This window comes from Ruditapes philippinarum, unplaced genomic scaffold (genome assembly GCF_026571515.1).
Source record: "Ruditapes philippinarum isolate M1 unplaced genomic scaffold, ASM2657151v2 ctg526_1_1_1_1, whole genome shotgun sequence".
In the NCBI taxonomy this organism is placed as follows: Eukaryota; Metazoa; Mollusca; class Bivalvia; order Venerida; family Veneridae; genus Ruditapes; species Ruditapes philippinarum.
This window is the reverse complement of record NW_026857311.1, coordinates 111,500-124,975: the sequence shown is the minus strand read 5'-3', so window position 1 is coordinate 124,975 and position 13,476 is coordinate 111,500. Positions and strand designations below refer to the sequence as shown.

The 13,476-nt window shown below is 33.5% G+C and overlaps 1 protein-coding gene across 1 annotated transcript in view; it reads right to left on the bottom strand.

Moving 5' to 3' along the window:
* The window catches only part of LOC132749358 (uncharacterized), a 42,142-nt gene extending 29,002 nt beyond the window's left edge, over nucleotides 1–13,140 (bottom strand). Inside the window, exons 1-5 of the mRNA XM_060739089.1 lie at nucleotides 13,070–13,140; nucleotides 9,665–9,973; nucleotides 5,130–5,183; nucleotides 4,597–4,647; nucleotides 3,028–3,201 (exon numbers count right to left, since the gene is read on the bottom strand). Coding sequence (XP_060595072.1) covers nucleotides 3,028–3,201; nucleotides 4,597–4,647; nucleotides 5,130–5,183; nucleotides 9,665–9,973; nucleotides 13,070–13,091 — 610 coding nt within the window. The 5' untranslated portion in view covers nucleotides 13,092–13,140. The remainder of the gene's footprint in view (nucleotides 1–3,027; nucleotides 3,202–4,596; nucleotides 4,648–5,129; nucleotides 5,184–9,664; nucleotides 9,974–13,069) is intronic.
* Nucleotides 13,141–13,476: the final 336 nt, after the last annotated feature.

Sequence of the window (13,476 nt, the reverse complement as noted above, 5' to 3'; positions counted from 1 at the left end):
AAGAATGTTGTGTTATAATATGAAATAAATTACTAAATTAATAACAAAGTTATTGCCAGTTACAGCAAATATGAAAATTTCAATAATTTGATCTTCAATGTCAATGATGAGTGAAGGTCAAGGTCTGTCCGATAAGCCTTAACGTCTATACTAAAAATTATTATGTTCAAGTTTGAAAACAATACATTAAAATAAAAGTAAAAGCCACTTATAGCAAAAGTCAGCAAAAGATAGGCAAAAATTTAGATATTTAACCATGAAGGTCAAGGTAATTTATTAATGAAGGTCATGGTAAGCTTGGTCTTCTTAGGGTTGTTGTGGCCAAGTATTAATACAATACATCAAAAACTTAAAAAGATATGATCAAGTTAAAGTTTTGACGGCAACGGCAATGTTTTTCAAATGCTGTCATGACTGTAATAATACCTCTATTTTCTTATTTAAAAAAGTCGACCTAGAAACAACTAAAACTTACTCAGTATTCTTGAATGTTGATATATAAAGCCAAGATCATCAAAAAATAAATCTGAGGGGTGTGCAAGTTTCGTCCAGTAACAGATTGTTTTAAATTTCTGCATGAAATTCTCATGAAATTTTACTTATCGTACGCTTCAATGCATAAGCTATACATACATACCCGGTTTATATCATTCCAAATTGTTTAAGTTGATATACATTTAAAATATTGAGGACATACCCACTAATGTAACAAATGGTTGGGAAACGATCTTTGCATTCCTCTGAAATTCGGAGTTATATCAAAGTGTGTCATCATCTTGGAATTGAACCGAAAACAATTTACAATGAAATTTGTCAAGTTTATGGAGATAGTGAAGTTTCCTATAGACTTGTTATAAAACTGGATTGCTAAGTTTCAAACTGGTGTTGAGTCTATCAAAGAGGCGGTAAGATCTGGAAGAAAACCAACTGCGGTGACCCCTAAAACACTTAAAATGTCAGTAAAATTTTAGAACCGGATACTAGACAGACTTCTCCTGACATAGCTAAGATGGTTGGGATATCACAAAAGTCACTGCAAACAATTCTGAAACAAGAGCTGTCGGTAGGACAGCACGCTCGACTATTCTAAGTGCTTGATAGTAAAAGAGCCTTGATAATGTTAAATTTTCTTAGTTCACAAAAGGGCTAATTTTTTTTTATAAATTCATGTTATAGGCCTTAGAGAGAGTCTAATTATACAGTATTGGCTTGACTATTTGGAAGGTAATGTCACAAGGGTGTTTAATTGAGTATAATAATACTAAATACCTATGAATACATAAAATTGACAGAAAACGTACAAAGGCTTGTTATTAAGATGTTTTATCAAGTAAATCACTGCTTTATTATAATGAATGCATAAAATTGTCCCAAAAAAGGCATAAACCCTTCAGTAGTTATGGAGATAACAGCTTACAAGCAAAACTTTACCATGAATTTCTAAGTTGAAAAAGGGAAGAAAAATCAGCCTAAATGCAAGATAGAATTACGGATCTTTGTCAGTGACCTACAATTCTGACCCTTAATGCATATGTGAAGTTTTAAATAAATATCTTTAATAGTTATTGAGATATGTAAAACTTGCATGTAAACATTAACCAAGAGACTAAGTAGAAAAGGGGATATGAATCAGCCTTAATGCAAGATAGAGTTATGGAACATGGTCAGTGACATATAATTATGACCCTCAAATTATGACCCTTAGTACATGTGTAAAGTTTCAAGTAAATATCTTTGAAGACCTTTAACCTTTAACCAAAATTTCTAAGTTTCAAAGGGGCAAATAATTCTGCAAATATTGCAGACAGAGTTATGCAATTTTGCAAAATGATGTACATTGTTACTATAAAAAAGTATTTTTAATTTCAATTGAATATCTCAAGCAATAATTGAGATATTTGACTGTACAAAAAAAACTTTAACCAAAATTTCTAAGTTTCAAAGGGGCATAATTCTGTCAATATTGTAGGCAGAGTTATCCAACTTGTCAATCTGATGTACCTTGTTACTATAAATAAGTATTGTAAATTTCAATTGAATATCTCAAGCAATAATTGAGATATTCGACTTTACAAAAAACTTTTACCAAAATTTGTAAGTTAAAAAGGGGCATAATTCTGTCAATATTGTAGGTAGAGTTATCCAACTTGTCAATCTGATGTACCTTGTTACTATAAATAAGTATTGTAAGTTTCAATTGAATATCTCAAGCAATAATTGAGATATTTGACTTTACAAAAAACTTTAACCAACGCAGATGCCGACGCGGACGCTGACGCCGACGCCGACGCCGGGGCGACTACAATAGCTCTCATATTCTTCGAATAATCGAGCTAATTAAAACTAGGAATGAGCCACATCACTGCAAGATGATCACCAATAAAAAAAACAGGAACGTATGAGATGTGTTTAGAATTTGTTAAAACTGTTCCCGTCAGCGTTTAAATATTGTTATAAAGGTAATGAAACATGGGTACATTTTTTTAAAGCCATACAAAAAGATAGACAATAAAATTTAGGCCACCAGAAACGCTCGAAGGCCAAGTTGGGCGGTCTGTGAAAGGAAGGTTGTACAAACAAAACGTTTTGAAAATGTTGCGAAAATACTTCCGTAAACGTCGCCCAGCTACTGGACTCAGGGGTAATTGTTTACTTCATGACAAGACACCAGCACATACCTCAACGATTGTGAAAGTTTTTTTTGGCAAAAGAGTATCCTTCCTCATCCCCCCCCTGTATTCTCCTTTCCATGCTCCTGCTGACTTTTTTCTCTTTCCAAGACTTAAAAGGAGGCTTTCAGGTCAGTAGTGCCGTAGGATACGCTATTTTTCCCTAAAAAGGACTTTGAAAATGCATTTCAAATGTGGCTGAAAAGGCTGAAGCTGTGTGTTTCTCACAAAGGAGAGTATTTTGAAGGAAATAACAAAAATAAAGTTTCCTGGTACAGTATTTGCTTTTTTTTACATATTGCGCACCCCTCGTATTAATGTAGCAAAGGCTCTAAAATAAAAATATGCATATACTTACTACTACGATACACAAAACCAAGTCTACCTCGTCCTATAGGCCCTTTATCTAATGAAGCTTCCAAATCATTGACCTGGTTGCTATCAAGTAGGATCAATCGACCATCAAATATACAGGAATCCTTTAGAGACTTTTTGGAATCAACAAATGAAGAAGTTGAACGTCTGTTTAAGTCTGTTTTAAAGTAATACATTATGATCAAATCAGTGAAAACGTTTCATTAATATCAAACATAATAAATACAAAAGAGAGGACAGGTGGTAAAATAGACTAGTAAAGATACCAGGAGACTTTTCTATTATATTATTATAAGGGGTAAAGGAAAATTTAAAAGGCCTCTGTTCCATCTTTACAAAAGAACACTATCAGTTGCGACACTTTTCAGCCTTGCTATATGTTCTGTCAGTTGCCTTTCACAATCAAGTGTATTTTCCTTGAATTATTACATTTTCTCAAGAGTCTTTCGATGAATTATTGTACTTTAATCATTACGTGAAAAGTACCAAAATATGCAAAACAACAGCAAAAGGAACGGCGGTGTTCGAAAAACACAACCCTCACATGACCCATCAACACAGGACCGCAGGCAAGGAATTCAGCAGGTCGTCAAATACAAATATGAGCCGGCAATAGCAAAGCACGGACAGGTGATAACTTTAAACAAGTATGTTGCCCCCCCCCCCCACACACACACACACATTTGCAATTAAGTGCTGAGCAATTAGTTGGAAACAATTTTGGCATACCAAGTCAACATGTCCTGACCTTTAAGCCCTCCACTAAACAATCAGAGGGGGCCATGAGGCGCCAAAGACCAATGCATCTATGACGTTTGAGGGTCAAGGGTCCATTGGAAGTTAATTTTGTTGTTCGGAAATCATTTATATACAGGGTCAGTATGACCTTGACCTTTGACGCAGAGACCAACCGATATGTGCAAAGCATTATACCCTAACTTCTTTTAATGGGGGAATAATAATTGACTGATTTGACAATTTCAAAATAGAAAGGTAAGGTCATGCACATGTACCAATTAAGACAACTCTGTCTTCGCAAATCATTTTTGGTTATGTACACAATACAAAATCAATGTGCTGACTACGCATATATGCAATGTGTCCCAAAATAGCCAAGAATCAATTGGTGAAGACAGGTAATATATTTTGATTTGACATGATATTCATTCTGACATATTTTGCCAGGTTTCATTAAATGCAAAATTCTGTTTTGAATGTTTTGTTATGAAAACCATTAGTAGCTTCGAAGTCAACATGATACATTCTAACACTGACAATGTTATAGTGTTGTCTCCTGTTCACATGAACATCATTCTTGATCAATAGTTTTAATACATTTGAATTTCATTTCAAGGCGTTAAGAACACGAATTTACATGTTTAGTTATTAAAGTGTTTATGGAATAATGTCACTAAGCTTGAATTAAACATGTCATTTATGCACAGGTTTTATAAGATTAAGACAAAAAGGCAGCATCATAAATACATTAATTGATTATCATTCAGTGAATAAGTTTTAATGTATAAAGCTTGAACAAAGTATATTTTATTACCTGAATCTTGCTGCTGCTTTGTTTCTTGTGCATGTACTTGGCTTTGGTATTCTTGACATAAAGAATTACCATGCTTATTATCATGTTAATGTTTTCTGTCGGTACATTAAATTTCTTTTTACATGCATTCAATAAGCATCATCTTATTTCAAATTTGTTTACTTTTCAATCAGAGTACTATTAAAAAACATTTATTTCATGCAAACACCTTATTTTTTTCGTTTTTTTTTTTTTAAGGTTTTTGTCCTTTTCTGTATGTATAAGTTGGTCTATCATTTCATGAGTACTAGTATGTCATGATCTAGTTGGCTTGAAAAAAGAAACTTCCTTTTTACACTTTTACATAAATATAGACCTATACAAAAAAAATATGTTTTAATCACATATGAACAAGTACTTCATGGTCCGATCTCTAATTTACATTTATTTAAGTTATCTGCATTTTTTCTTTAATATATAATTTTATAATATCTACAAAAATTCAATCAAAATAAAGCTTGTAAAATATTTAACAAAGTATTTTATTGTATTACCCAAATCATGCTGCTGCGTTCTCTCTTGTACTGGATATTGGTATCCCTCTTTACCTAAAGAAAATAAATAAACCATCTAAAATAAGGAATTAAAGTACACAACACAGCTATGTTATGTGACAAAGGTCAAAAGGTCAAAGTGTAGCCACTTTTGCCCATAGAATCACAATTTGAAAACAAAGGACAGCTAAATCTGAAAAAAAAATTGTCACCGTAAAATTATTTCCATACTGAACCAGTATTTAAGATGTTGTTTAGATGTTCTTGTTTTCTAATTTTAACTCTGGCGGTCATTTTATTAAAGAGTTCAGCCTGTCCCTAAGTGAGAACTGAGCTAATAAAAAGATGATAGAAAAAGAGTGAATAAACAAACACTTGACCTGGCTGGGGATATAATTGTCGACCTCGATCCCCTAGGGCGGGAGGAATGTTTTACCCAAGGGGTTTCATTTCAACACACATGGTATACATACAAAGGCAAATGATTCATGCCAAAAATCTAAGCTTTAGGTCTTTAGGATTTTCACAAGAAGATTGTTTAAATTTTTTCTATACACATGAATATATAAGGAAAATCAATAATCCCTGGGACGGAGTCAATTTTGACCCTAGGACTTTTATCTGAAAAAACAATTTTTTGTTTGTTTTACTATATGTATAAAGAAAATCAAACACTTCTGGCGCGAGGCCAATTTTGATCTTCGGGCATTTATTTGAAGTAACTTGGTAGACATACACTAGAAGATGTTCCATGCCTAATATCTAATCTATAGCGTTTTTGGATTTCACGAGAAGATTTTTTTTAGTTTTTAATATATACGTTTAAGGAATATCAAAGACCCCTTGGGTGGGGTCAATTTTGAGCCTAGGGCATTAATTTTAACAAATTTGGTAGACATCCACTAGGAAATGTTTCATGATAAATATCTAAGCTCTACATCTATTGAATTATCACAATATGTTTTTTAAAGTCTTAAAAATATACATATAAGGAAAATCAATGGCCTCTGCGGTGGGGTCAGTTTTGACCCTATGGCTTTTATTTTGATTTTTGTAAAATTATCTTTCAGTTGCCATGGCAACCAGAGTTCTTCATGGAATTTAATTCTTTGAACAACTTTGGTAGAGCTTTATGCAAAAAACATCCCTGCTAAGTTTCAACAAAGTTGGCCATGTTGTTTAGGAGGAGAAGTTGTTTAAAGAAATTGTTTACTTACGCCTGGACGGTTGGACAATGGACGGCAGACAATGGGCCATCACAAAGGCTCACCTTGAGGCAATTGTCCTCAGGTGAACTAAAAATCAATGACCCCCGGGGCAAGCCACTTTTTACCCTAGCGATTTGATTTCAACAAAGATTGTAAAAATACACTAGAACATGTATCATGTCAAATAGCTAAGCTCTTACTATTTTGGATGTTTACAAGAGAATGTTTTAAGTTTCTTCTATTTACATGTATATATAAGAGAAATCAATGACCCCCTGTGGCGGGGTCAATTTTGACCCTGGGGCTTTTATTTGAACAAACTTGGTAGATATCCACTAGAGGATGTTTCATGCCAAATATCTAAGCTCTACCTCTTTTGAATTTTCACAAAAAAGATTTTATTTAGTTTTTATGATATACATATAAGGAAAATCAATGATCCGCAGGGGCGGGGTCAATTTTGATCCTAGGGATTTTGTTTGAACAAACTAGGTAGACATCCGCCAGAACATGTCGCAAGCAAAATATCTAAGCTCTACCACTTTTAGATTTTTACAAGAAGATTTTTACGTTTTCACTATTTACATATAATATTTAATTATAAGGAAAATCAATGACCTCCTGATGTGGGGCCAATTTTGACCCTAGGGTATTTATTTAAACAAACTTGGTATGCATCCACTAGAAGATGTTTCATGCTTAATATCTTAGTATCTCTTTTGATTTTTACAAGATGATTTTTTATAAGTTTTTACAATATACATATAAGGAAAATCAATGGCCTCTGGGGCGTAGCCACTTTTAACCCTAGGGCTTTTATTTGAACAAACTTATTAGACATCTACTAGAAAATGTAACATGCCAAATATCTAAGCTCTAGCTCTTTCGGATTATTACAAGAAGATTATTTTAAGGCTATTGTAAAATAATATTTCAGTTGTCATCACAACCAAAGTTCTTCATGGAATTAAATTCTTTGAACAACTTTGGTAGAACTTCATGCAAGAAACATCCCTGCAAAGTTTCAACAAATTAAGCCATGTGGTTGAGGAGGAGAAGTTATATGAATGAAAGCCAGTTTGAAAAATTGAACAACTGTAACACTAGCTGAATACCACCAAAAATATGCTCAAACGTCATCTACTACCCAAGACAAATGCCCTTATGAAATTAAGACAATTGGTTGTTAAGTGATCTTGACCTTTGACCCTTCTAACCAAAACAATGACGGTAATAATTTTGCAAAGACAGATGCTCCTATGAAGATTGAAAGTCATGGTCCATTGGTTGTCAACGTATTTGTCAAAACCCGTGTATATATACAATGTCAATATGAAGGTCAATGTGACTTTGATTCTGTAACCCAAATACCAATAGGAACTATGTTATAACCAAGATCAATGTACCTGTGATATTAAAGGGCCATTTTGGCCATTAACTGTTGAGTTTCTGGTCGGAAACTCAAACAGATTTTGTATACATGGTCAAAGTGTCTTGGCCCTTGAACCCTTGACCCCTAAGATTAATAAGGAGCATCTACTAACTAAGACTAAAGCAACAATAAAGTTCTAGGATAATGAGCCCATTTCGTATTCAAGTATTTGAATTTGAAAGGAAACAATGTTGAATTGACAAACCGAACAGCACAATATTATTGCTACGAGAGCTCCAATGGTCTAGTGGATGTTTCTTTTATTAATGCATTTATTTAAGATCGCCGCCGGAAAGCCCATATGGGCGACCGCACACTCAAGTCGAGCCATCCTAGAGCGTCCCGCCGAGATTTTTCATCGATTTTTTCCAGCTTTACTGGTGGAGGAAGACCCCAGGTGCCCCTCCGGGCATTATTTCAGGCACGGGCGGGCACCTGGGTAGAACCACCGACCTTCCGTAAGCCAGCTGGATGGCTTCCTCACATGAAAGAATTCGACCCGAGGGAGGATCGAACCAACAGCGGTGAGGGACCTGTGATCTCAAGTCAGCGACCTTAACCACTCGGCGGATGAAGACCTTAGGAGCCTGTTTATTAATTATTTTAGGCACCCATAGGCACCTGAAGTAGAACTACCAACATTCAATAAGGTAGCTGGATAGCTTCCTTACATGAACAAGAGGGCCCATGGGACTCTGTATTGCTCACCTGCGAAATAGCTCAAAAGGTCAAAATGTAACCCCTAATCACCCCAGAAGCACAATTTGAAAACAAGGACAGTTAAATCTTAAATAAATTTGTACACTGTCACCAAGGAAATGTGTGTGTAAAATTATTTCAAAACTGAACAGGTGGTTAAACTGTTGTTTAGAAGTTGTTGTTTTTTAATTTTAACTCTTGCAGCCATTTTATTTAACAGTTCAGCCTGTCACCAAGTGAGAGGTGAGCTAATAAAAAGATGAAAGGAAAAGAGAGGGAAAACAAACATTTGACCTGGCTGGGGATTGAACTGCTGACCTGGATCCCCTTGGGTGGAACAATTTTATATATATATATATTTTAATATATTGATAAAGGAAATCAATGACCAAGGGCGCCAGGCCAATTTTGATCCCAGGGCATTGATTGTAACAAACTTGGTAGGCATCCACTACAGGATGTTTTATGCCAAATTTCTAATCGAAAATGGTTTGGTTTTGTCACAAGAAGATTTTTTAACTATTAAATCGAAATCTAAAACTGGTATCATGTTTTTTATCTATCATTTCTATCATATATTAGTGCACCTGTAAAAGATAACTGGTTGCTATTGCTAAGAGAAAAACAAAAATTACTTAAGAAATCTCTGGCTGCTATACAAAATTAGTGGTTTTGTTGGAAATCAGTGAAAGCTATAAAATTCAATGTCACATTCATTCGTTGCTATGGAAAGTAAATGTTTGTCAAGCCAGTGGTTGCTATGGAAAATTAAATTTACTATGAAAAGTCAATGATTGCTATAAAGTCAGTGGTTGCTGTGGAAGACAATGGTTGCTATGATAGTCACTATTTGTCATTTGAAGTCACAGTTTGCTATGGAAGTCTTTGGTTGCTATAGATAGTCATCAGTTACTATGGAAGTCTATGGTTGTTAGAGAAGTTCAATGGTTGCTTTGGAAGCCAATGGTTGTTATGGAAAGGCAATGGTTGCAATAGATGTCACTGGTGCTATAAAAAGTCACTGGTTGCTATTAAAATAAGATATTTTTAATTTACGATGAAAACTGTGTAACACACTGGTATACAGATGAATCGCTATAAGCCACCGCATCGCAAATGCTGCAGTGGCATAAAAAAGTAAATGTAAGTAAAACATTGACATCGGGAAATATTATGGAAAACAACATCAAACTTACATGCTTGAATATCCCTTTTTTTAATCTTGAGATTTTCTGCAATTACATTCCAATCAATAGTGACAGATGTACCCGCTTTATACATTAAATGAAACAAATGAGCCAGTGACTGGTCATCAGTCTCTTGACGCCACATTAGAAGTAAGTTATACACACGTTGCTGACATGAAGTGTGATTATGCCTTATATGTTCTATTGTAACCGTTGATGTCTTGAGAAGAAATGGTCCTAGTATTTCCCAGTTGGAACCAATACACTGTGAAATGTAATTTAAATCCTCGTTTGTCGCGGCTCTTCTCCCTAGAGCAGCTGAAAAAGAACCTGGTCCATTTTAATTGATTTTTGTCATACAAAAATGTTTGAAGTAATTTTTAACAAATAAACTTGAAATCAGATAAAGTCATTTTTAAGTGAGCAAGATTGTTTTGGTAAATTACCTGTCAGCTATATGGAATACGCCATGTTTGATTCGAAATCGTGTAAATTACCAACTCAGAATTCTTTTTCCAAGGGTTAAAATTAAACCGCATCGCTTTCAATATAATGATTACTGGCCAATGATTGGTTATTTGAAAGACCACAAGAAGGTGACTATCTATTGGTGGATGTCAGATCCTAATGCATAACGTTATTGAGGAGCTGATTTTAATCAGACTTGGAGAAATTGCTACATTTAAAAATAAGCTCCAGTTCAAATGCACATGCACAATAATTAAAGCTCTATTCAGTGTCTATAAGTAATTTCCAAAGATGCATATTACCCAGATGTCGGAAAATTATATTTCTTTTAAAATCATCTTACAATTGCTAACTGGTACTTAAATTTATAGTCAAAATGTAAATGGTCTGGAAAACTGCTATGAAATTATTTATAAAAGCGAATGAAGGTGTTAGATTTCTGGCCCATTCCAATAAGACAAGTAAACAAGAGGGCCTGAATCGCTTACCAGACACAACTGTTTTTCAGTGTTAGAACTAATTTTTCAAATGAACTGGCCAAAAGGCAAGTGAAGGTCAACTTCGACTTGCCCCTCTATTTATATAGTTTCACAACACTGACTGATTTTTGTTGTTGTTTTTTTTCTTTATAATAAAGAAGAGGGCCAAGATTGCCCTAGATCACTCACCTGACCCATCATTTCATTATTCACTATATAAATTGAAATATATTGTCTTAAAATTTTGGAAAGGCTTTCTTAAAAATATTTATGCTGCAAGTGTGTTCCTGTAAGACTTTCTAGAATAATAGTAGAAAAAATGACTACTAGCACAGGGTTAATCTTTTATAACTTTTGTGAATAAAAACACGTTGATGTCACATGCAAAATATGTTAGGTATAGACGTTTAAAGTTTACAGTTTCGAACAACAAATTGTTTAAAAAGTTTTTTTATACATTCTATATGTTAACATAACAGTACGTCGAGAAATAAATGAAAATGGCTCACAAAATATCAAAAGTATGCCAGCTAATATCAAAACTCAAATCACCATCACATAAATTATACCCTTGTCAAAATTTTAAGTATTTATGTCAAAAAAGAATGTAGGTCAAATGATATCAAAAATATCAAAAGAAAGTCAGAAAATATCAAAAAATAAATTCGGCATCAGAAATCATACCCTTGGTTCAAATTCCATGTCTGTGTGTCAAAAGGCAAGAAAGTAGGTCACGCAATATCAAAAATATCAGCATGAGGTAAGCTGTTTTCAAATTCAATTCGATATCAAAATTACAACCCTTGTCCAAAAAGTCTGTATGTCTAAAAATAAGAAAGAAGATCAAATGGTGTCATTAATATTCATGGTAGGTCAGCTGATATCACAATTCAATTATGCATTACAAATTACACTCCTAGTCCAAATATCAAGTCTGTATGTCAATAAACAAGAAAGTAGCTCAGTAGATATCAAAAATATCAAAAGAAAGTAAAATTATATGAAAGTTCAATTCAGCATGAAGTATTACACTCTTGGTCTAAATTGCATGTCTGTGAATCAAAAAGCAAGAAAGTAGGTCACGTGATATCAAAAATATCAGCATGAGGTAAGCTGATGTCAAATTCAATTTGGCATCAAAAATTACCAATCAAATTAATATGAGCAAATTTGATAAAAGACTACCTAAGAATGTTGCAGACAAAATTTGGTGACATGCATCAATAAGTTCAGTAGAAGATATTTAAAAGTTTTTCTATTTCTTGCTTAAGTGGCTCCTACAAGGGGACAATCAAATTAATATAGGCAAATTTGGTAAGACAACATAAGAATGCTATAAAGCTTGATGATCATCCATCACTTAGTTCAGTAAATGCTGATGTTAAAAGGTTTTTCTCTTATTTCATATTAGGGGCCAATAAAATTACTGTGAACAAATATGATAAATGACTACCCATGAATGCTACAGACAAAGATTGAAAATTAAAGACAAAAATTAGTTCAGTAGAAGAGGTATAAATTTTTTTAAACTCTGTTGACCCTTAAAAGGGGCCAGTTAAAATTATAATTATATATTATTAACAATGTTAGTGTGACTGTAACAATGTGCTACAGTAAATCTGCCCAGCGGTATCAGAGAAGACGATTGTTGACGCATGACGCCGGACGCTGGAGCATATCTCCCTTTTATACTAATAGCTCACCCTGAACACCCGGTTCTGGTGAGCTTAAACGCAACATGAAAAACAACCCAATGCTTGACAGGCACCTATATGTGTTCAGTCACAAGTTTGTACTCGTCTGTTTACAGATTCTTGGTTTATTTGTAAAAAAGTAACAAAATTCTACTTTGAAAAGTATTTGAAAAGAAATGATTTTTCCTGTGCTTTTAAAATGCATTTTCAATTTTGATAGTAAACTGAAAAGAGAAGATTTAAGATACCTCTGAGAAAAGAACCTAATTTGAAAATGTTAGCCATGGTAAAAATATTTAATAATAGGGGAAATACTAATCAAATTAAAAATACAAGCCTCAATCATTACTTCCATTTCCGCACTAAATATGCGCATGCGCACTAGTACTGAAGGTTTCCATGGCGCAAGCAAGACTTCATTGTGAGTTAATAAATATTTTCTAAAAGCGCATCTTTATTTTTTTAACATAAATTCTAAGTTCAAAAAGGGATTTTTTTTTAAATGTGTGCTACCGAGATATGAATCTTGTCAAATATTATGTGGGTAATCATAAGGAACATATATTTCTAGTTTGAAAGTTTGTATTTAGATACCTTAAGAAATAAAAATGTTATAGTAAAAGAATTTACTGCAGTCACAAAACTTTTAATCTGAAATCTGATAAGACAGCGTGAAAACGTAAGACAGATCTCCATATAAGTCATATAGTTAAGTTGAAAAAGATAAGTCAAAGTTATTTAGTCTTTTTTAGTCATTTAAAATGTTTTTAAACCTTTTGTTACTGATGTAGCCATATTTGCTGTCTTTCAGAAGTCGGCAGCATGTCAATTGTCAATTAAGCCTGAAAATATACAAAAGTAATGCTAAGTAATTTAATTATGAAGAATGGTATGATATTAATGAATGCAGATGATATATTGTATATATTACTTGCAAGAAACGCAGATACTATAGATATATACTCTTCTTTTATTTTATTAACAGTAAAGAACATATAGTAAAATGCAGACAATATACTGTAGAGTATATGGTACTTGCAAGAAACCAGATAATATAGATATATACTCTTCCTTTCATTTATCAACTGTATAGAACATATAGTAAAATGCAGACAATATACTGTGGAGTATATGGTACTTGCAAGAAACACATAGAATATAGATGTAAGGTGAAAATGAA